Source organism: Typopeltis vanoorti, chromosome 9, assembly GCF_054136105.1.
Source record: "Typopeltis vanoorti isolate ZY-2024b chromosome 9, IOZ_Tvanoo_1.0, whole genome shotgun sequence".
Classification (NCBI taxonomy): Eukaryota; Metazoa; Arthropoda; class Arachnida; order Uropygi; family Thelyphonidae; genus Typopeltis; species Typopeltis vanoorti.
In genome coordinates, this window is record NC_143557.1 from 83221415 (window position 1) to 83246662 (window position 25248).

The 25248-nt window shown below is 34.8% G+C and overlaps 1 protein-coding gene across 1 annotated transcript in view; it reads left to right on the forward strand.

Annotated features, from left to right (window-relative positions):
* The window catches only part of SmB (small ribonucleoprotein particle protein SmB), a 46716-nt gene extending 21918 nt beyond the window's left edge, over nt 1-24798 (forward strand). Inside the window, exons 4-5 of the mRNA XM_090397783.1 lie at nt 9075-9452; nt 24634-24798. Coding sequence (XP_090253909.1) covers nt 9075-9452; nt 24634-24680 — 425 coding nt within the window. The 3' untranslated portion in view covers nt 24681-24798. The remainder of the gene's footprint in view (nt 1-9074; nt 9453-24633) is intronic.
* Nucleotides 24799-25248: the final 450 nt, after the last annotated feature.

The window sequence follows — 25248 nt, forward strand, 5'->3', positions numbered from 1 at the left end:
CATTGATTGACACAGCCAATGAAGTATATGATGAAGTGTGCAATGATAAAATAACTCCATTGTGGTGGATTCCATTAAAGCATCAAAATGGTTTAGACTCTATTAGGAAAAGCTTAGAAATAGAGGAAAGAGTAAGACATAGCAATTCAAAGTTCATAAAAAAATTATATCAAACAGTGAAGATAAGGATATTCTGAATGTTTGGAGTAATTACTTTGAAAAATTATTAAATGGGGTAACAAGCTATTCAGCATAGAAATATTCTTGATTAATGCCGTCTAAAATGTCAATGTGTGAAGTAGAAAAATCAACCAGATACCCAAAGAAGCAGAAAGGCTGCTGGAGTAAATATTCAATCAAATGCTATCATATTTCACTATAAAAGTTTTGTTGGCTCTGCACTCTATAATTTAGTAGAAGGCTTGATTAGAAGATTGAATCTTGGATGAATTGGAGCTCTCATTGTGTTCATTTTCAAAAGGAGAAAGCACTTTAAAAACAGACTACGAAAAAAAAAAAATTGAAGGCAGAATTTGAGGAATAAGCTAGCCCAAATAGGAGTTGTAAAGGATAGATGGATCTTATAAAATAGTTGAAAAATCAAGGAGTATATAATAAGAGTGTCTATAATTTTAAGTTTTATTAACTTAAAAAATCATGTGATAAGGGTATCAATGGAAACCTGTTTAAAACGCTAAACCATCAGTACATAAGACAGTATTCAAACCATTCCATTTTGTTAGAAATAAAACTGAATCGATAGCATCACTAGGAGAACCTTATTAAAAACAAAGGTATCAGAAAATAATTTGATATTCAGAAATGTGCAAGCAGAGTTAATTTAAGATCTGGTCATTTAAAAATCTAACACAGATTTCCAGAACTATGTTTGAAGCAGTTTTGGCAGGAAAACAGCTCAGAGGAAGACTGCAATATAGATTTGGGTTGATGCATTTAGAAGATCATAAGAGACTTACCAATAAGCTAGTGTGGAAAAAAGTTAGTTATACACCAGAAAATATATTGTAGTTGTTTTTGCTTGGGTTTTTCATTATTTTAATTTCAGTTCAAGAAGCTAAAAAATGGTAACATACTTAGGTGCTAAAATTTGTTAGTTGACTTGTTTCATGTGCAGTCTTGTTACTTATTTAACTTTTACCTGCCAAATCATATTAATGAAAAGAGATATATTAGTCTGCATCATCTTTCCATAATTTATTTATTCGTATGGAGTTTCCTCCCTTTTTCTCCCTCATCCCTATTGGGGCGAATTTAGCCCCTCATGGGGGGGTTACGTATTTATGGCTGTAGATCCATGTGTGTTCACGGGGCTGGTTTGCCTGCTTGTGGGATGAAAAACGCTAGATAAACTGGCAGAAAAAACCCTACTGCCTGCGCCAAAGACCGACTAACTTGGCTATGACTGAGGAAGATCCTCAAATTCCTCACTTCTTCAATGGGAATCAAACCTGGGACACTCCTTCCCTAGTCATATGGTTGCGAAGCACACAGCCACTATGCTAACTGCGTGGACATCCTTCCATAATGATAATAGGTGATGCCTTATTGAGCTATTTTAGTTTGGGTTTTAAATTAGATAATTATTAAATAACATAAAATGGATGTAACTTGCATGTATATTTTTTATTAGTATAAAATTTTCTTCCTGGTATTAAGTGCATCTTCACTAAGACTTTCAAATTAATCAACAAGAACAGAAACCGGAAGTCCTGAAGATTCTTGATAAAGGGTGAAAATTTTATACTAATAAATAATATATACCTAAGTTAAATCTATTTTTATGTTATTTATTATCATGTTTTGCATTCAGTCAAATTAAATCATTTTTGTCTACAGAAATGATCTAATTTCTGATCTCATTTCTGTCTACATATGAAGATATGTCTATTTCTGAACCTAAAGAAAAAAGCCTTGATGAATTATTAGTGATATGACATTATATGTAGCAGTATTCATAATAAAATCTCAAAAATGGAGCTACATGGTCTTAAAAGGTCACGTAGCACCATTATTATCACACCTCCATTTGGTAAAGACTGCATGGAGGTCTGATAGGTCCCCCCCCCCCCACAGGTTATTGATCCATGCCTTAAACTCATTCAATTTCTGCATTTGTCACACTTTCATTCAACACATTCCGCTCATCAGCTATTCTCCATGCAAAGCACCTGCTGCTCACTCCCTTGTTCACACTACTTATACAGCTTTAAGGGATATCCTTTTCTTTCACCCTTGTCTTCCTGTACAAAAAATTTCCACATTAATCTAGTAATAGCACCTCACTATCTTGCATGTCTCAATCATATCCCTCTCCCCTTTCTGTTTCTATTCACAAGACTGTTCAGTTTGCATGCCCTTACTCTGTTTTCATGTTCTATATTCCAGCCCTCCACACCTACTTGATGAAATTTCTGCAGATTCTCTGAGATATCTTCATCCCCGTGAAAACCAAGTGACTAGAACTGCACACAGCAGTCTGTGTGCAGCCTGATCAAGGCTTTATACAATGAAATGATAATGTTTTTGTTAGTGCATGCCTCATTTTCATCATTGCCATAATCTATTGTGGGATCTCAATTTTAGCAATGTGATCCTAATCTTCAAGTTTCTGTCCCTCACCATTCCCAGATATTGCTTCCATGGTCTAAATATCATTTTAATGAAAAGAGATATTTTAGTCTGCATCATCCTTCCATAATGATAATAGGAGCTATTTTAGTTTGAGTTTTAAATTAGATAATTATTAAATAACATAAAATGGATGCAACTTGCATGCATATTTTTTATTAGTATAAAATTTTCTTCCTGGTATTAAGTGCATCTTCAGTAAGATGCACTTTCACGTAACTAAAGAGTTCTTTCGTTACATGGAAGAGGAAGAATGACTGTGGAAGAATAACCTTAATGAGGGCTGATGATGATGAAGATTATTATGTTGGAGGTTTAAAGGATTTTTTACAACACTCAAAAAGAATTAAAATAGAATTTAATACTTCCTATATTTCGTCCTAGTCACTAGAACATCTACGGGGATTACAAAGACAATTAATGTAACATGCACACAAAAACTTACAATACTAAGTCCAACCACGTGGGTGACAATAAAGTCCTATCTAGGTGGAGCGCCCTCTAAGGGCAGTTGTAGGTGGCCTGGAATGTAAGTGGGACCTCTGGTGATGACTGTTTCCCAAATCTTCGGAAGCTTAATGCAACCGTATTTGTTAAGATTTGGTTGGTTTTTGAGAGCTGCTGCTGCTTCTAAGAAAAGTCTCTCTTTCTTGAATTTGCTGTGGTGGAGCATGGTGGTTTTCTTCCATGATACTCTGTGGGCGGTGTCCAAAACATGGTCAGCCAAGCCTGAATGGTCATAGTTGTGTGTAACGATGTACGACTTATGTTCCTCTAGGCAGATGGATGCTGATCTGCCTGTCTGTCCAAAGTACGCAAGCTTACAGGAACAGGGTACTTTGTAAACTCCAGGCAGAGAGAGAGGAGGGAGCTGATCTTTCGTAGAACGGATAAGGGTAGCCAGTTTGCGGTAGGACTTATATGCTGTGTGTAGGTTATACTTTTTTAGTATCTTGGCTATTTTTTCCGAAGTGCCACGGATGTAGGGTATGGTGATGGCATTTTTAAATTCTTGTTGACGAAAGGGACGGGGAATGGGGGAGGAATTGATTATTTTTTTGATGCTGTGTTCGCTGTAGCCATTGGAGAGGAAAGTTCTGTGTATGTGGTTAAGCTCAGTAGTGAGGGCGGTTCCACTGGAACAAAGATTGTGGGCTCTCTTGGTAAGGGTTTTAATAATGCCATATTGTTGTGAGGGGTGGTGGTGGGAGAGTTTGTGAATGTATCTGCCTGTGTGAGTGGGTTTTCTGTATGCAGTGAAGGCAAGTGTATCATTAGGCAGGTGCGTGACTAAGGTGTCTAGGAAGGGTAAACAATTGTTCTTTTCCTTTTCCATAGTAAACTGGATTCTTGGATGTAGGCTATTGAGATGACCAAGGAAGGAATCTAACGTGTCTGGGCCATGAGGCCAAATAGAGAACACATCATCTACATATCTTAGCCAGATAGAAGGTTTGAATGGGGCAGAGTCTATGGCTCGTTTTTCGAAATCTTCCATATAGAAATTGGCAAGGGGGGAGCCCATGGCGGTTCCCTCTATCTGCTTGTAGATTTTGTTATTCCAAGCGAAATACCTAGAGTTGATGGCAAAGGAAAAGAGATCTAAGATGTCAGAGGGAAAAACGTTTTCTAAGAGAGATAAAGTGTCAGTTAAGGGAATATTGGTAAACAAGGAGGAGATATCAAAGCTTACTAATATGTCTGTATTATTCAAGGTTAAATTTTCTGTGAGGGCTTTAAAGTGGGTCGAGTTTTTTATATAGGAAGCTGAATTTCCGGTGAGGGGGGACAGAGAGTTGGCCAGCTGTTTAGACAGTCTGTAACAAGGTGCATTGGTGGCATCTACTATAGGCCTGAGTGGGGATCAAAAAATATCTATCATACCTATTCTTGAACTCATTTACAGACGAAGCACTCACAACTGAGTTAAGCAATGCATTCCACTCATTCATCACCCACCAGATAAAAAAATCTAGTTCTCACACCCTTGTTAACCACACTTTTCCTTAAATTCAAGTGTGGTATAAATTATGATTATTTTTACATCAGTTTCATCTTTCTCTCAAAAAAATTTTTTTATTTTTAAATATTTAACTTATATCTAACAAGTTAGAATTCTTTTTCCTAAATCATAAATAATAAGATTCTTACTGATCATTATTTACAATCTCTGAATGGGTACTAGTTTCAGAATCATCTGATGCCAGTGATAATTGGGAATTTATATCTTCCATTCATTATATTTACAAATTTCATTTCTGTACTTCTCAAATATTTCATTTGAATTATGTTCTAAATTACAGAATCATCACTATCAGAATCGAATTCTACAGGCTGAGATTATTTATCTTCATTAACTAAATTAGAGGTATTTTCACACTCCTGGTTTATTTAATTCTAAGTTAACTAACATGATACTTTGCCACTATTTCATCCATGTTAGTCTTTTTGATTATCATCACTCTTACGTGTGCATTATCTGAATTATGTACCCTGGGGTTTATGAAATTTTTTGCACCAGGCTCTTTAAGTCTGAGTTCTGGTAGAGTTCCAAGGTCTTTGAATAAGGGAGGTTCTAAGACTGGAGTAGCAAATTATAGACCAATCAGTATCTCAGGAGTGGTAGTAAAAGTACTAGAAAATTGGTTAAAAAGAATTCAAGAATGGTTGTATCGGTATATAGTCTATGAAGGGCAACATCGCTTTGCGAGGGATTAGTAATACTTTAGTAATTTACTAACATTCTATAGTATCTTTCTTTTAAGGTTACGTGGTGATTGGCGTTCATTGTGAAGAATTTATGGAGACTAAAATGCACACATTAAATTAGTTACTTTATTTTTAGTTATAAAAATAACATTCAGCATTTTGACCTCTGTATTGAGGTCATCATCAGAAAAATATAACATATGCACAGGATACTACACGAAAGTAAAATAAATCTAAATGCTTTGTTGTAGTGTCTGTTTACCCTAGCCTGACCTCTGGTTAAAAAAAAAAAAAAGTTATACATATAAGTATAATAATGTGCAAATTATAAATAAAAAAAATAAAGTGGAAGAATAACGAGTAACCAACTACTAACGGACTATGGCTTGAAGTGTTGATAGCTTAGCCATTATCTGTTGGTTACTCGTTACTTCCCAACGGACAATGGCTAAGTTATCAACACTTCAAGCCATAGTCCGTTAGTAGTCGGTTACTCATTACTTCTCGTTTGTAATTGGCTGCTCTTCTAGGCATGGTGTCTAGATGGTCTGTTGCTTTCTTGTTTGTCTTTGGAACTTTGCTATTAACTTTTCTTTATTTTTACATAACACACACATGCTTTGGAGAGTCGTGCAACCTTAACGATGGAGAACTCTTGCTTCTGCAAAAAAGGCATAAAATATGCTATCACACCAAGGTCAGTAAGCAAATTAGATTCAATATACCACATTGAAATAGGTCTAAAATTCTTTCCCCCTTCAATGAGCATCCAACACTCTAAATTCACAACACTTCATCAACAAAATTAAAAATATCACACTCAGCAACCTCCTGCAAAATTAAAAAGTATACTCATCCAAAGATCCTCTTCCCTACCTTACCCACCCAGGGGTTTACGAAATTCAGTGCACCTGCAACCCATCCTACATGGGGGAAACTGGCTGCACCATCCTAATAAGAAAAGATGTAAATGGTACATTAAATTCCTCCACTATGGAAAGGCACCAAATCCTGACACTGCATCAAAACCTGGTTTGAAAGAAAGTTCAAGAAAGTTTGTGAGATGTTGCAGTATCATCTGAATTTCAACTTGGGTTAGTAATTCCTAGAATCTGGCATCTAGAACTTGACGGCAGAACCCAAACAAGAAAATCTTAATATAAGAGGTGATCCACTATAAAACTTATTTATCATCTGTATATTATATTTGTGTATAATTTTTGATTTATCATTTTGTTTTTTTTCCACCAGAGGTCAAACTAGAGGTCAAACTTAAATGATTAACAAAGCATTTAGATTTATTTTACTTTTGTGTAGTGTCATATAGCTTGTCTTGTGCATATGTTTTTATGATGATGACCTTGATACAGAGGTTGGAATGTTGAGTGTTATTTTTATAATTAAAAGTAAAGTACTGAATTAAAAGTAAACATACACACTGAAGTAACTACTTTAGTATGTGTATTTTGTCTATAAATCCTTCACAATGAATTTTTATAATAGCGATAGCTGAGTTGGATAAAGAAATGGTTTCAAAGGCATTTGACAGGATACCACACAGAACTCTGTTACACAAATTGAACAAATGGTGATGGATATGTCACTGGTTATGTGGATAAGAGGGTGGCTGCTGGATAGATATCAAAGTGATATATGGAAGAGCAGAATCCAGAATGCAGGTGACTATTGGTATGCCACAAGGCTCAGTGCTAGGACTACTACTATTTAATTTGTACCTAATACAGGAAATAATCTGAAAGGAAATATTCAGTTGTTTGCTGATGATGATGCAAAATTTGCCAGTAATAGTTAAGACAATGTGTGGAACCTTGCAGGATGATTTAAATATGCTGTCAGAATGGTCAAAAGACATTGTGTGAATGTTTACTGACCCTGGTGTCAGTTTAATGTGGAGAAATGTAAAGTTATGCATTTTGGGATAAATAGATTACAAGCTCTGCACCACATTGATGGAACTGTACTCCAGGAAATAGATGAAGCTAGGGATTTTAGGGGTGGTGGTAGACAGAGTTGAAATTTAGAGGGTATATTGCCAAGGTTGCTAAGGTAGTTCATAAGATTACTTTGGCTGTTGAAGAACACATAAGTAGATATAAAGAAGTCATTTATAAGGCCTTGATACATCAACATTTGTTGGTTGATAGGTGAAAAAAATAAAGGCCTTTATAAGATTGATCCAGGGGAAATGTTTCGGAACTTTGAAGTTGAGCAAAGGCATGGGTTAGTAGGGTGAGGACTAGGTTTTTCACTTGGAGAGTGGTGAATAAATGGAATTGGTTGCTAATGTCAGTTGTGAGAGCTTTGTCTGTTAATGGGTGTAAGGAGAGAGAGAGAGATTATGTGGATAGTTTGGGTCTCCTGTGATAATAATATTGATGTTTTCCCCAGTGCACGAGTCATCTGCATACCTGCCATTTCTCTCCACAGGGAGGTGAGAGAAAAAGTTGACTCCGGGTAGCACGTGCAACAAGCTATCTATTAATACTCATGTTGATCAGGAATCCAAACATTTGGACATAGTGTTTTTTGATATTTCAAGAAATTTGCTGATGTGATTATGTTTATATGAAAAATAATACCATTGGAGTTAATTACGTAGTCTAAGTTTTGGCTTTGTGAGTAGGGTGTAGATGATTAGTATTCTCTGGACTTCTGTGCTAGTATAAAGGGAAGCTGCATCAGAGGGGTTTAAAATATTGAGCAATGATGTTAATTCTTTTATACTGAAAGAATTTCTGTATTTTTAATAAGTTGGAAATTTTTAATAATTTTTATTTGATAATTAGAGGTGTTATATATGATAGGACATATTGTGGATAGCTTTGGTTTGTTTTTTTACTTGACCAAAGTCTCTTAGCCTCCTAAAATGATTTCATAAATATTATGTGGAATATTCAGTAAGAAAATTCTATCATTTTTAGCTTTATTTTTTTAAAGAGTGGCATTAAGAAGCTCTAATTCAATTATCTGAGATTTGACCTACTGACCAGCCCTTTTGAATTCTGTAGTGTAGCCACTAAGAAACTTATATACTTCTACACTGAAGCATTTCTGTTTGAATATCTACACCAGTTTCTCTTCTTTATTTCAGGTTTTCTGGTTAAATTTTGAGTATTAATAATTATATACCTTTTATTTTTATGTAAATGATGCACATGAAGTAATTTAGTACTGTGGATGGGCTCAGGATTAGATAGGTTGGAAACTGCTCTACAGATCAGACATGAAACTTTTTTACACCATTTTCCCCTTTAAATTATTTTAAACATATTTTTATTTCTTCTCTACTATAACCTTTTAAGGATTTTAGATAGATGTCTTGTTGTCCAGTTTGCATTTTAAAATTTATCCATTTCACTTGAAATTATGCAATTTAGTTGCATAGTATTTTTGTAATTCTGCTGGCACCACACCTGTTTTCCATGCTTATATTGATGGGCCCATCTTTAATTTCATTCATTTTGTGGTTGATAGTTCTTACTGTGTGAATCAATACGTTGATTATTAGTACATATCACATATATTTCGAATAGTTACAAATGATGTAATGAAATCTGAGTTGGTAATGTGTTAATTTTATTTTATTTTATTTTTTTTTTCATTTAAGAAAAAAGTGGTATACTTACATTGGTAGATCTTTAAAATATATTATGGTAAAAGTATTGCTATTTATTTAAATTTGATTTCTTTCTAAGGTCTACAAGGTCCAGTTAGAGGTGTTGGTGGACCATCTCAACAAGTAATGACTCCTCAGGGCAGAGGAACGTCTGTATCAGCTCCACCCCAAATACGGCCATCAGCTCCTTCACCTGCTCCTGCAACTACTGCTGCAGGTACTGCACCACGAATGGGAGCACCACCTCCTGGAGCCCCTGCAGCAATGGCTGGTAGAGGCACCACAACAACTGCTACAGGATCAGCACCTCCACCAGGAATGATGGCACCTCCTCCTCCAGGTATGATGGGACGAGGTGCACCTCCAACACAAGTACCAGTGGCCCGGGGCATGCAGCCTCCTCCAATGGGTCCACCACCGGGAATACGTGCTCCTCCACCTGGAATGATGAGAGCTGGTAAGTTTTTACAAAAGGATCATTAATCATATAGCTTTATAATGACTAAAAATTATTTGATGACCCAGAAAGTTTGTCTCAACATTAATGTTGAAATATCATGTAGTCGTGCATGTGCTCAGATTGTTGCATTTTTAGATATGCTCATTTTATGCACTGTACCTAGGTTCTCCATCCCTGCTTACCTCCACTGCACGAGAAGAGATTGCAAACATGGCAAGATTCATTATTAACAGTACAAATCAAAATCATGTTTGATTCATACAAAACAGTTTGAAATTGTATTCATGATTTCTGTGTCTTTTCCCTGCAATTTAGTTGCCTAGTATTTTTGTAATTATGCTGGCAACATCTGTTTTCCATTGATGCTTGTGTGTAGATGGGCCTATCTTTAATTCGATAAGAATTAAAACAAATACACACATTGCAGATCAGGGAATGTACAGGATAATTATGATTAGTACTGCATAAAAAAATTACACCATGACTAACTTCTGATCAATAATTTTCCTCCAGCTTCATCTGTTATCTGTCAAGAATCCTTCCTCAGCATCTTTTCCCTGCCAGTCTAGCAAAGAACACTTGTTTTGCTAATATTTCCTCTCTCTCTCTCCCATTCTATTTAAATGACCATAACACCTGAGATTAAGCTCTACTAACATGTTCCTGAATGCTAACAATGGTGAGTTCTTTCTTAATATCCTCATTTTTAATATGATACTGTCATTGATGTCATCTGTTCACTCCACTAATCTTTTTCAGAACTTTCATATCAGAGGTCTCCAGCCTTTTGATCAAGTGTTTTATTTCTAATCCAGTTTATTTATTTCAATTTAAAATTGTGTGAAATGTCCTGTATGCAGCTAATTTAGTGTTTTGACTAATTTGTCTCTTACTCCATATAAATTTATTCAGCTGATCTGTCTATTTCCATATTTAATTTGCCATCTGCATTAACACCTATGCCCAAATAACTGGAAAGTTTTACTTGTTCTATGGGTTCACTATTCAGGATGCAGTAAAGGTTTTCAATATTTCTGCCTATTTTCATTGTCTTGTTATTGCTGATTTTCATAATTTTCAATTTATTACAAGAGTTATTCAATTTAGTAAGGGAATCTTGCAGACTTGTGCTGGATTTATTCAGAAGTATAACATGTGCACGAAGTAAAGAGCTAAGATTAACCGCCAATTTTGATATCAGATTTAATACCACTTTCCTTCATAATGTGATCCATATAGATAATGAATATCAGTGGAGATAATGTGCACCCTTGTTGCACACCTGATTTAACATCAAACCATCTTCCTGTATCTCCTTCAATTCTAACTGCTTGCTCACAGCTTAAATAGACTATGTATTGCTTGATATAGTATCCCATTTACACTATAAAACTGTATTGTTTTGAAGAGCTTTCTTCTTGGCACTTTGTCATATGCCTTTTCCAGATCAACAAAACTTGAATACAAATCCTTGTTATATGCCCAAGATTTCTCAACTATTTATCTTAAAGTGAAAATCTGATCTTACAACCTCTATTTGGCCTGAATCCAGCTTGTTCTTCACCAAGCTTCCCTTCCACAATTGTTTTTAGCTATTTCTCAAATATACTTGCATCAAATATTACCAGGAACATTCAGTAGGGAAATACCTCTGTAATTCTCACATTCAGTTTTATTTCATTTTTTTTATATGCGAGCTCTGCTCTAATCATCCAGAATTCTACCCTCTAACCAGACTTTCTACTTCAAGTATGGATATGTATACCTGTTGGAAGTTTTCCACCACTGTGTTGGCACTGCTTGTCTTTGAAAGTAATTACTCCAAACATCTACAATATCTTTAGTTGTCACCTTTATCCTCTGATTCCTTTTATAGTATTTTTTAACTCCATTTCTTAGCTTTTTTTTAAATAGGCTCTGGAATATTTTGCCATCTTCCTGGTATTTATTTTCTCTGTTTTTTACCAGTCTTCCCATGACTCTGTTTAGCTAGTTTTACATGGTGTTTTGCTTTCTTACATTTTTCTCTGTATTTTCTAAGAGCACAAGCTGACTTACTTGCCAGTAACTTTCTATATGCTTTCTTCTTTTCCTTGATTGCTTTTTTAACTTAGATTCCACCATGGAGTTCTGATTTGTCTATCCTTAGACATCACCACATGCCTCTGACTGAGTCAATGTTTTTTTAAGGATTTGCCAATGAATCTCAAAGGTTTGGTTCTTGTTTTTAAATTGTTTCATTTTTGTGTGAAACTCTGTAATTATTAATTGAATTTTTAATCCTAGAATATATAGTTTACCTAAACTTCACAAGAACCACATTCCACTCAGACCCATTGTGGATTCTATTAGCAGCATGACTTACAAATTATCAAGATTTTTGTGTAACCTTCTCTATCCTCTCATAGGCAACTCTGCCTCATCAATTAAAAATTCCACATAGTTTCACATAAAAATAAGACATTCAACTGTCAGAAACTGACATGCTAATTAGCTTTGACATTGTCTCCCTCTTCACTAATATTCCCCACAAAGAAACAATAGACTTATTAATTCAAAAATTTCCATCTGATAATTGTGGAATTATTCAAATTTGTTATTACATCCAGATACTTCACATGGAAAGAAAAAATTTACAAGCAGGAGGAAGGATCAGCAATGGGCTCCCCCTTATCACCAAACTTAGCCAACCTTTTTCTAGAACACCCCAAAGAAAAATTTTCACATTTGAACATAAACCAAAAATTTTGCTATGATATGTTGATAAAGTCTGTGCCATCTAGAGTCATTATAAACTATACCTGTTTCTAGATAAAATCAACATTCTTCATCCTCACATCAAATTCACACTAGAAAAAGAATCTTCACAAGGTATCTTTCTGGATTTACACATCAAACAAAAAAAGATGGTTCCATCTCCACTTTTGTCTATCGTAAGACATTTTCAGGTTGTTACATTCACAATTCATCTGCTCGCAATCCATGTCAAAAATATGGCATCATTAAATCATTAGTAGCCAGTACACAGATTTTGCTCCTCCGATCAATCTTTAAACTATGAATTGGAAATCAAAAATACAGCCATACTAAATGGATACAATCCAAAAACAACTCAAAAAGTTATCAGTCATTCCCCACACACCAACCTAGACAAGAACAAGTCCATCGGATTCCCATACCGTATTTCAAAGGCATCTCCGAATGTCTGTCAAAAATTATGAAGAAATACAAACTTGCTGCTACCTACAAACCAATCAACCAGATCTGTAATTTGTTACCTTCTCCTAAAGACAAACTATCACCTTTTTGAAGTTCAATGTTCCTGTAAGATGTCTTACTACAGACTAACAGGAAGATCTATTAGTAAATGCATCTCTGAACATCAAGACCATATCTGTCTAATCAAACCGCACAAATCTGGCCTTGCACAACAGAGTTGAAAACCTAAACCATAGGATCAAATGGAAAAAACACCAAACTTCTACATAGATCGTTATAAACACGAGCATTTATATAAAGAAACTGCTGAAGCCCTACTTCATAGGCCCAGCTTAAACCGTAATGACATTCTTACTATCCTAAAGTCTGGGAAATTGTCATCCTTAATTGTGTAAAATTTGTAAAATAAATTTAGTTTTGTATTTTTTTTTTATTTTCATTTTTTTAAATTTAATCTAATTTATTCTTTATCAGATATTTTAATTTAATTCTATAACACGCTACTGCACGCATAGTGGGATTCCATTGTAAGCATGCGCCCTAACCATGTTATTCCTAGTATTATTTGAAATAACTGTACTGATTATGTCCTAAGATACATAGGACAAAATATTTACTTATTAAAAATAACTTAATTACTGTGGTTACGTGTGCATGTTTAGTTATGTACAGATATGTTTTTGCAATAACTACTATAATATCAGAAAAATTTAAAGGTTTCATAGAGGTCATTTCATGAAGATCTTGTTTTAACTTCGTTACTTGACAGCAAGTAAGTAGAATGGAATGATATTAGAGGAATTTCTGCTGACGATTTTGTAAAAATTGAATCAATAACAGATTAGTTGTAATACACACCAAGGTTCTTTTAATCTTGTATGTGTAATGCTGCTTATCATTTGAAATTGATCTACATAATTTTTTGTGTGGCTTCTAACCACGAAAGGTGTATTTATAAATCTATACAGGGTGGCTCAAAATTCCGCATACAAACTTTGAGGGGGGAGGAGTAGAGAACATCAAAACCAACCATATTGACATAGGAAAGTATGACCGGAAACGCCACCGGAAGGTACTAAACAGGGACACACAAAGATACAGAAATAACACAAGGCAGTAAGTAGAGTAAAAAAAACTTTATTAGGCATAACTGAACAGTTCAATAGTAGGTGGATACATAATATGGTTTCACATCAGGTACTCAAAGTTACGACCATTAGCAGTGATGCATGCCTGACACCGACTCATTGATTGCAGTACCTTTTTGAAAATACCTGGAGTTTCCCGGATATTAGCAGCGCCGATGGCAATTCTTGGCACGAGGTCCATGTCAGAGGCAACAGGTGTTTCGTACACCATGGCTTTAAGGGTCCCCCATAGAAAGAAATCAATGCTCGATAAATCAGGTCCCCCCCCCACACACACAGAAGGAAATCAATGCTCGATAAATCAGGTGAGCATGGGGGGCGGCCATGCGATGGGTCCACCATACCCAATCCATCGAGCCCAAAGGACCTGTCCAGATACTGATGCACAGAAATGCCAAAATGGGCTAGAAAACCCTATCGTGTTGGAACCACATCTGCCGATGCACAGTCATTGGAACATTGTTCAGTAAATCTGGCAGAACTTCTTCCAGAAAGGTCCGATACTTCTGGGAGTCCAGCCAGGGAGGTAACAGGTGTGGGCTGACTAAACAGTCAGCGACGATACCTGCTCATACGTTAATCGCCAAGCGTTTGTTGTGCAGCGTGTTGGTTCTCATGGGACCACAGATGAGCATTGTGGTGATTGAAGACCCCCTTTGTGGGTAAATGAAGCTTTATCCGTGAAAAAACACAAGTTGGAAAATCCGGGTCTGCGGCACTTTTCTGCAGTAACCATTTTGCGAATTCCATACGTGAAAGATAATCTTCAGCCATCAATAACTGGACCCGTTGCAGATGAAATGGATGTAAGTACTCAGAGTGCAAAACGTACAGTACACGGGATCGAGATACACCTATAGCAGAGGCAATGCTACGTGCTTGTCTCTGGATTATTGTCCATCTCATGCAACACCTCCTCTTCCATGGTGGGATTTTGCATCGTTCGTAGCTGCTCAATATCATGCCTGCGATCCCTGAATGATCCATAGTCATGCAAATGCGCAAACATTTGGTGATGCGGTACACGTCTGTTTGGGTACCTTTCACGATACATTCGTACAGCGGCTCGTCCATTACTGTCAGCTAACCCGTAAACAAGGTGCATGTCTGCCATCTCAGGTTTCATAAAATGACGCATGTTCTTCCTACGACGTCGGAAGTCCACAACTTTCCTATGTGAAACCATATTCACATAGGAAAGTCATGCTTTCTTATGTGAATATGGTTGATTTTGATGTTCTCTACCTCCCTCAAAGTTTGTACGTTCAATTTTGAAACCACCCTGTAGTACAGTCATACCATGGGTGGGCTAAGGATGTTTTTTTATATTTTTATTGATTTTATAGGGGTGCTTAAGGGTCATAGCTGCATAACTGAGAGGAGACCGCCACATAGCCTTTAAAGGAATGCGGAGAACCGACCAGGGCTTCTGACCTAATGTCCAATCCTCACCTTCTCGTGGTGCACCCTGTTGGGTATCTACTTTGATACTGAACGAACAAGGATGGGCTAGCAATTTGGGATTTAGCCGACTAAATTGTATTCTTATTGGTTAAACCAAAATAAAAAAATGATGGTACAACATGACAAAATTTCATGCCGGCTGGGGCGTCGCCTGGTTAAACAAGGCCCCCGTTGTTTTCGCCAGGGAACCAGGGCGAACAGCGAAAAGTCAGCTACTGGAACAAATCTGAAAACAAACCTCAACTCAACATCACCAGAGTTAAAGATTGGTACTATCAATGTAAGAAGCCTGAATGGCAAAGAAATGGAGCTAGCTGAGGAATTAGATTAGTACCAGATCGACATAATAGGGGTGACTGAAACAAAAAAGACCAAAACTGGTGAGATCTTTCTGAGCAATAAATACAAAATGTTATATTCAGGCAATGACAATCAAGGAAAAGAAGGAGTAGCCATAGTATTCAAAACAAAATATGAGGCTAATCTTCTTGAATGGCAGTCAGTCTTAAGTAGAGTAATGTTGGCAAATATGAGAATGGGGAACTGGACAATGACACTTATTTGTGCCTATGGTCCCACAGAAGGTTCTACTAATGTAGAAGTGGACGAATTTTTTGACGCTTTAGAAAAAGCAACTGACACAATGAAAAAGGAAATGTTGGTCCTTGTTGGGGATCTAAATAGCAGAGTAGGAAATTATTGTGAGACATATAAAAATATTTTGGGAAAATTTGGAGAAAAGAGCAAAGCTAATAATAATGGTAAATATCTGTTGGATTTCTGCTCAGGACATGGACTGGTTATTACTAACACCATGTTCCAACATAAAAATGTGCACAAATTCACATGGAGAGAAGAGGCTAGGTATAAGAAAAGTCTCATTGACTATGTTATTGTTGATAGTGATGTTTTCCTCCCTGGTGCAGGACACCAGAGTGTACAGAGGATTTGAAATTGGAAGTGATCACTATTTAGTCTTGAGCAGGATAAAATTGAATTTCATATTGAAAAGAATAACATGTAAGAAAGTTTTAAAGCGAATAAAAGTTGAGCAGCTCTCAGATGTGAACTGTAGACTAACATACAGAAAGATTATTGAAAAGAAAATGAAAGAGTAATTGGAAGTGATCACTATTTAGTCTTGAGCAGGATAAAATTGAATTTCATATTGAAAAGAATAACATGTAAGAAAGTTTTAAAGCGAATAAAAGTTGAGCAGCTCTCAGATGTGAACTGTAGACTAACATACAGAAAGATTATTGAAAAGAAAATGAAAGAGTTTGAGAACAGGAATCAAACCTTGGAGATTCAGTGGCAAACTCTGAAGAAAACATTGATTGATTCTGCCAGAGAGGCATGTGGTGAAGTTGTGTGCAAGGATAAAAAAATCAGAACTCCCTGTTGGACACAGCAAGTTAAAGAGGCAGTGAAGGAAAAGAAGAAAGCATATCAAAAGTTCCTGGCAAATAAGTCAGCTTTTACTCTTACAGAATACAGAGACAAATGTAAGAAAGCTAAACATTGTGTAAAACTAGCTAAACAATAGTCATGGGAGGACTTTGGCAAGAATATAGAAAATAAATATCAACAAGGTGGCAAAATATTCTGGAGGTTGTTGAAGAAGCTTAGGAATGGAGGAAAGAGTGCTGTAAAAGGAGTTAGAGATGATAAAGGTGACATGAAAACAGGAGAAAAAGATATCCTTGAAGTATGGAGTAATTACTTTGAAAAACTGTTAAATGAAACAAGCAGTGATGACAGCACAGTGATAAAAAAAAAAAACACTGACCAGGCATGCAGTCAGGAATACATATCCATACTTGAAGTAGAAAAAGCCATCAAAGGCTTGAAATGTGGAAAGGCAGCAGAAGTAGATGATATTCGACCAGAAATGCTGAAGTATGGTGGTATAAAAGTCTTACAGTGGCTGCACTGCATAGTTCAGAAAGCCTGGGCTGAGGGACGAATTCCCGATGATTCGAGTAGAGCTCTGATAGTACCCATATATAAAAAGGGAAATAAAACTGAATGTGAGAATTACAGAGGTATTTCCCTACTGAGTGTTCCTGGCAAGATCTATGCAAGTATACTTGAGAAACGGTTGAGAAGAATTGTGGAAGAAAGTCAGCAGTTAGAATTGAAGGAAGTACAGGAAGGTGGTTTGATGTTAAATCTGGTGTGAGACAAGGATGTACATTATCCCCTCTGTTATTCATTATCTATATGGATCACATTATGAAGGAAAGTGGTATTAAACCTGATATCAAAATTGGAGATGTTAATGTCAGCTCTTTGCTTTATGCGGATGATGTTATACTTCTAAATAAATCTGCTACAAGTCTGCAAGATTATCTGACTAAATTGAATAGCTGTTGTAATAGATATGGTATGAAGGTCAGCAATAAAAAGACAAAGACAATGAAAATAGGCAGAATCATTGAAAATGTCAACTGTGTTGACATTTTCAATGATTCTGCATTTTCAATGAAGGAGCAGATTGTGAATGGAGAACCTGTGGAACAAGTGAAACATTTTAGCTACTTAGGCACAATTTTTACTGAAGATGGTAAATTAAATATAGAAATAGACAACAGAATCAGCAAAGCTGGTATGGTGGGAAGTCAATTGAATAAATTCATATGGAATAAGAGAGAAATTAGTCGGAACACTAAATTAGCTGTATACAAGACAGTGTTCAAACCAGTTTTAACTTATGGATCTGAGAGCTGGGTCAGAAGTGACACACTTGACCAAAGACTAGAGACCTCAGATATGAGAGCCCTGAGAAAGATTAGAGGCGTGAACAGATGGCATCAATGGCAATATCATATTAAAAACGAGGATATTAGGAAAGAACTTGACATTGTCAGCATCCTGGAATGTGTTAGCAGAGCTAATCTCAGGTGGTATGGTCACTTAAATAGAATGGGAGAGGAAAGATTAGCAAAACAAGTGTTCTCTGCTAGGTTGGCAGGAAAACGACCCAGAGGAAGACCAAGATATAGGTGGATTGATATGGTACAAAGTGCTTTAGACGATAGAAATATAAGATCTGAAAATGTTGGACGAAGTCTTGACAAGTAACAGACTGATTTGGAGGAAAATTGTAGATAGGAAGTTAGTAATGATGTAAATTTTTCATGTAGTACTGTCATATCCTGTACACCCCTTGAGGGTACATGGCAGGAATTTGATGATGTTTGATTTTATATATGATTTATTATTTTTTATTTTTAATTTAGTTTTTACTTGTGGTTCCTGCCTATGAAAAGCTATTAGAAACCTATAATATGTTTTGTACTATGGGTGGGCTAAGGTGTTTTTGTATTTTTATGAATTTTATTTGTAATTTTTTTGTAACTTTCTATTTTTTTACACAGAAACCGTACTCTAGAGACCAAACAAAGAACTTTTTCAAGCCACTTTCGGGCCTCCATAAGTGGTCTCATACTTTGCAATGAAATTCATCTCCCACCTGAAGACAAACATCCATGCCTACAGTGGGATTCAAACCTGCGACCTGTTGGTTGCAGGTTTGAATCCCACTATGGGCATGTAGACATTATTTTGAATAATCCTGTATATGTTGAGGACCTACAGTCCTTGACATATATGGGATTATTCTAAATGAAGGAGCAGATTGTACTTGTTTTATGAATTCTTTATTTCCAGCAATTTAAACATGAGTTATACATCACCTGACTAGAAAATTCTCAGATATTCTATGAATGCATAGAAATAGACAATACAATAGTCTATTTCTTGCCAGACTCTTTGTAACTGATAGACAGTTATTGAATTCACACCTGCTAATATGTGTGCCATAGGTGTCAGAGGGGGGAAGAGCCCCCCCCCCCCCCCCCAGTGATACTATATTTTCATCATATCCTATATACCAGCATTTTTCAACCTTTTTCCTCCTGTGGAACCCTTGAAATAATATCCATGTTATAGGTAATTCCTACATAATAATTTTTATATATCATTGTTAGTATCTTTCTTTATTATTTATGAATTTAAACATCATGAGGAAAATAAATAAGTGCTATAATAACTTTATTGTTTATTTGTAATTTTCAAAATACTAAGATAAATCAAAGTAAAATGTCATATATACAAAATTATGTGCCAGAGAATTATTTTTGAAATAGATATGAATAATGAAGTTTAATTTTTTAATGTGAAACCTGTGCTTGGCTTTTGGTACACAAATACTTAATTCGGCGTCGGATTTTAGATAAACACAGGGATTTCATCTTCAACAGAAAGGAGATGATTTCTGTTTTTGTTCTTAATACTTGTCGACTTTTTCAAACAAGAAAACACTTGCTTACACAAGTAAGACGCTGAAAACTGCAACAATATATTGCTTTCCTATTAATAGTAGGATACTCTTCTTTAACAGAAATCCAGAATTTGTCCAGGAATAGGTCAGTAAATCTCATCTTGAATGTACGATCAGATTGCAGCCCACAAAGTTCTTCCTCTTCTCCTAAAGTCAAGTTCTCAGGATGAGCAGAAGATTTTGAGTATGAATCTCTCACCCAATCATACATTTGTATTGGAAGGGACGGAAAGTAATGTTCGATTTTTATCGTCAGTTCTTCCAGGTGGGTTACAATAAGACTTGAAATTTGATATCCTTCTTTACTTTTAAGCCCCACCAGTAATTGAAACATAGCAAGATTTTGCAACATGAGTTTTCCAAAGATTCAGTCTTCTTTTAAATCCAAGAATCTTGTCACTTGAAGTTAATATATTTTCTCCAGGTCCCTGCAGTGACTTGTTCAACATATTAATGTAATGAAAGATGTCAGCTAAATAGGCTAGCATCTGCACCCACTTTTGATCTTCAAAACACTTGGTAAAATCTTGTTTATTGTTTTCTTGAAAATATCTTTGCAATTCATATTTTAGTTCAAACATCTTATTTAGAACTTTTCCTCTACTTAGCCACTGGATTTTTGTATGGAGCAAAAGATTTATATGCTCTTTGTCCAGGTTTTCACACAGATTTTTTAACATTCTGGAGTGAACTGGCCTTTGTTTAATGAAGTTAACTATTTTTGTGGCATCAAAAACTTTTTTTCAGCTCATCTCCAAGAGATTTTGACATCGACACTTTTCTGTGAATAAAACAGTGGTGAAACAACATCACCATTTGTTTCTTTTACATGAGAAACAAACTCTCTTATGGAGAGTCATGAATGGAGCACCATCAGTACAGATGCCAATACAGTTCTTCCAAGAAAGACCTTTTGTTTTCAGATATGAGGATAAAATATTGAATATATCTATTCCTCTGCTTGTCTTAGGTAATTTTACAACAAAGTTTTCTTCAATTTCACCCTCATTAACAAATCTTAAAAGCTACAATGTAACAGTTATTGGTAAGATCTGATGACTCATCAACTTGGATGGAAAAACTGCTATTTTTCAGTTTATCACACAAAACTTCCTCGATATCATTTGACATATCATGGATATGTCGACTTATCGTACTGTTTGAAAGTGGAATATTTTCAATTTCTCGTACTGCATCTTGTATCAGCATTTTACCCACTATAATTTTACATGCTGGCATTATTAGGTTCTCACTAACTGTGTGACTTGTTCTGTTTCTGTGCAATAATTTTTGCTACCAAATAACTTGCTTCTTGAGCCTTTTCACTGACACCGAATTTATTCATAAAAACTGCACTCTGTTTCTTTCGAGATTGCAATAGCATTTTAAAATAATCAACACTTTTATTTTCCATATCATTGTGATTTTTTGTGAAATGTCTTTTCAATTTTGCTGGAGCCATTACTCTATTTGAAAGTTGTTTGCCACAGATGAGACACAGTGGAAGAGGACAGTCTGGATCATCAGTCAATGTAAAGCCCATTGATAAGTAATTTTCATTGTAAAGACGAACCTTTTTTGAATTTGTGTTTTGAAATTCGTTATGAGAATCCTCTTCATCACTAGCCTCTTCAGAATTGTCTGGATTTTTTCTCTTTCCACATTTTAATGGTTAGAAATTTCTATAAAATAAAAATGTAAAAAAGATGATAAATCAAAATTAGACTAAAACTAAAGCACAAAACATAAGTAAGGGAAAACAAAAGAAATACATGGGAAAACTGGGGGAGAGAGAGAGAGAAAAACAGAACAACTCCAGTATATGGTGATCGTTGTTTACATTGCGTAAAGCATTTATGTAATCTTATTCACTATTGAGAACAAACTATTGATATATCGAATTGAAAGTGTGAATATATTTTATGTAGGTTAGCTAACAGTGGTTGCCACGTAACTCAAATGAAATTGGTCTTGAAACAATAAAAAATACTTAATACATGAGACACTTATTAAGGGTATTAGTTTTTTAAAAAAATTGGTTAAATTAAAGGGCCGAGAGAATTAGTTTATAAAACAGATTCAGTTATGTTAGTAGTATAATATTTAGTAAATTAATAAAAAATATAATAGAAAAAGTATAATAAACATAAATTAAACAATCATGAAAAATCAGGTGCCCCCCCCCCCCCCCGATAATGCATAAGTACCAAATAATGTAATTAATAATATTATTTAAACATAATTATTTATTTGAGTCTAACTTTCATAAATACATAAAACCTAAATGCACAATTTGTAACGATATAACTAATAAATTGATGAAATCAAAATCGATTGCTCAAACTGCAACCTGAAATAAAGGAATAACCTTCCCAAAAATTACGATCACTGTAAAGTGCAGTTTAGCCAAGAAAACATACAAACTTTTCATATTAATGAGTGAATGCATACCTACAAGCTAGAAAACACAGGATTGATAAGAGACCGACTGCGCTTCTCGCATTTCTTGCTTGCACTGACTCATAAGCGACACTAGCTAGCTCTAGAACTAGTGTTGGATCTTAACTTCTAAATCACATTTTATCGTCTTAAGATTCTCTCTCTTTAGTATTTAACCAGTTGTAGGCTGATATATCAATCAAATATGAAGAAAATTTATATTATACTGCGCCACTCCATATTCTGAATTGCAAGACAATTTGGATAATCAACCTTCAACTGTATTAGGTTATCATAAGCTGATTTTAGGCTGAGGTTTTTATTCTTACTACATAGGGTTCTTGTTAAGATTCATGAGTGGTGCAGTGAAACAATCAGGCAAATACAAGATTCAAATTAAACAAAATTATTTAATGCAGTGTCACATAAATTACATCATAACACAATATTCCAACAGGGACATTATAATTAAATGAATATAAAGCTGTCATTAAGATTCTAGTATACTACTCAGCTGAACTTAAACTTTATAATTAAAGATTATATTTAACAGATCTTATTCTTCTTTTATATTTAATCTATTATATTTAACAGATCTTTACAGAGAACTTCTATCATAACCTTACTCTGATCAAGGTTACATCTCAAAACATTTAAATATCAAATCAGTTCAAGATATTCAGAAAAAATACAACTCGTGAACCATCAGACATTTATTTGTAATTCTCTAAGCTCAGTTAATCAAAATTAGTTCTTGTAAGTTCGAGATTCCTAAATTACAACAAATATGCTTCTCAATATTCTCGTTCAGTCAATGAATTCAATAAAATAGCACTTGTCACTTGAAGAAGGAAAAGTCTTAGCACATCACACATTAAATCTTGACTCGCTGAATGCAGCAACTGGGAACAACCAACTCGGAAAAAGGTAAGTTAAATTGCCAAGCAATTCCCGGTCCTTTAAATTCCGTTTTTGGCACGTCAAAATTCCCCTCCAGTCTCCAGCTACTGTTCTCTATACTCCCCTATTCGATTCTGTCTTTGTTTTCGTATCCACTCCTTCCTTTTTTCCGCCAATAACTGGTTCTCACCAGTTAGGCTCACATCAAACTTGTTTTTCCCTTCGTATATGGTAGTTCACACGCTAGGAGAAATTTGCATGTTTTCTCACAACAACCAATCAAATGATATCGCAAAGAATCTTTTGGATATATTAAAATTACATACATTACAGTTTCTAATATTATTATTAAAATGATAAAGCAAATAAAATAAATGACACTTTAATATAGAGGCTTTTCATGTCTATAATATATTTAAAAATTACATAAATAAAATTAACTAACAAAACTAAAAAGGAATTAATGAATAACATTTTATAAGCAAGAGACTAACAAAATAAATTGAAATAAATCCTGCTTATGATATGGTTGGTCTTGTTAATTATGAATGAAGTATTATTAATTATAAATATCTTCATTCACAATTTAACACTAGCTCCAGTTGCCATATGATAAGTGGATTAATGACAGCATTGCTTTGTATCCTAGTGGGAGTTAATACAACTAAAGCGAACTCGAATTTATTCCTTTCAGAGAACGTTTATTATTTTCTTCCACTGTTTAAGTTCATTTAGTTGCCACTGCTATTCATTATTATTTCTCGCGGAACCCCCATTGAGAAACGCTGCTATATACAGTGAATAAGCACACTGGATATTATAGGAATTTGCATCCTACAAAAAAAAATAAAATAAAAATAACTCATCTGTTGCAATTGAAGTGAAAGGTGAAGGCAACTGAGTTTCTACTGAAATGTTATGATATAATATTAAATTGCCTTGCAATCGGAAAGCATGTAATGCAATTTAACATCATTTGTTCATAAAAACAGTTTCTAAAATTGAAATGTAGTGATCCATATAATAGTATTTTGTGAGGAATTAAGTGTATTTTAGTAAGTGCTATGTATAAATATTTAACAGTGACTTTTAATGCAAGCATCTGAGAACAGTGCCAGAATAATTTTTGCAATATTGTCATTAAAATAAGAGAACATAAATTGCCTTATTCCATTGCACTGATTTGAAGAATAAAAGATTTACTATTACTAAATAAATTCATTGCTGAGGTGATCTCTTATCACATTTCAGAATATATAATTTTTCACACATACGCTCTTCTTGGTAATAGACACAATAAATAAATTAGGCAGAAAAAGTTAAAATATCAAAAGGAAAAGTGAATTCCAAGTAAAATGGTATAATTTGTCAGTGATACAAAGGACATTCCATTGTAGTTAATCCACTAATGGCTGTACAGTTGCTCTTAAGAGATTAACTGCAGTGGAAGAGGGTAATTATATGATAAAAGGCAGAAGGCTACTTGTTTTAATCCATGAAAAATCATGTGTGTTAGCAAAGTACAATTGAACTATCAGTGCAATACCTCAGTGCAGTATATTGATGTTGAATTGCTGAAGTAGAAAAGTTCAGGTTTATTTATATACTAAAAAAATCTATAATAAACAGTAACATAATATATATATCTTATTTTATTTTTCAGCTCCACCACCACCTGCTATGAGGCCTCCTCCACCAAGAGGACCATAGAACTTGCCTATTATAATGCATTGTTCAGAATTTCTTTGTCAAAAGTTGTGTTTTATCAGAACTCATATTTGTTCTGTTTGTAATGTCATTGTCCAATAAAATGCCTATTTGTAGCATATTGTACTGTTACTGTATCATTGTAGATAATTTTCATCATCCAGATCATTAATCTGGTCTTATGTGTCTCCAGTAGTGTGCAGATATTATTCAGGCTAACTTGTGTTCATAATTTATTGTTGATCTTTCAAATTGGTTTATTTGACAAATCTCTTGTTTGAGTAGTTCTTATGTTTTGATCTTCTATTGCAGGGGAGTTCAACCCATCGATTGCGGAGCGATTTTTGGTCGATCTCTTGTGTATTCTTCCTTACAAATTCAATTAAAACTGAAAACATAATGTTTTATTTATCATTATTTAGTATTATTTTTAATTCACTTTAAGTGTATTGCTATTATTTATTTTTTGTTAAAATTGTCAAATCAGTAATTTTTTATAAGTCCGGGTAAACGAATTAATTTGGATCAGTGGAAGTCAAACAGTGAGCCGAGTGAATACGATTATAAGCAA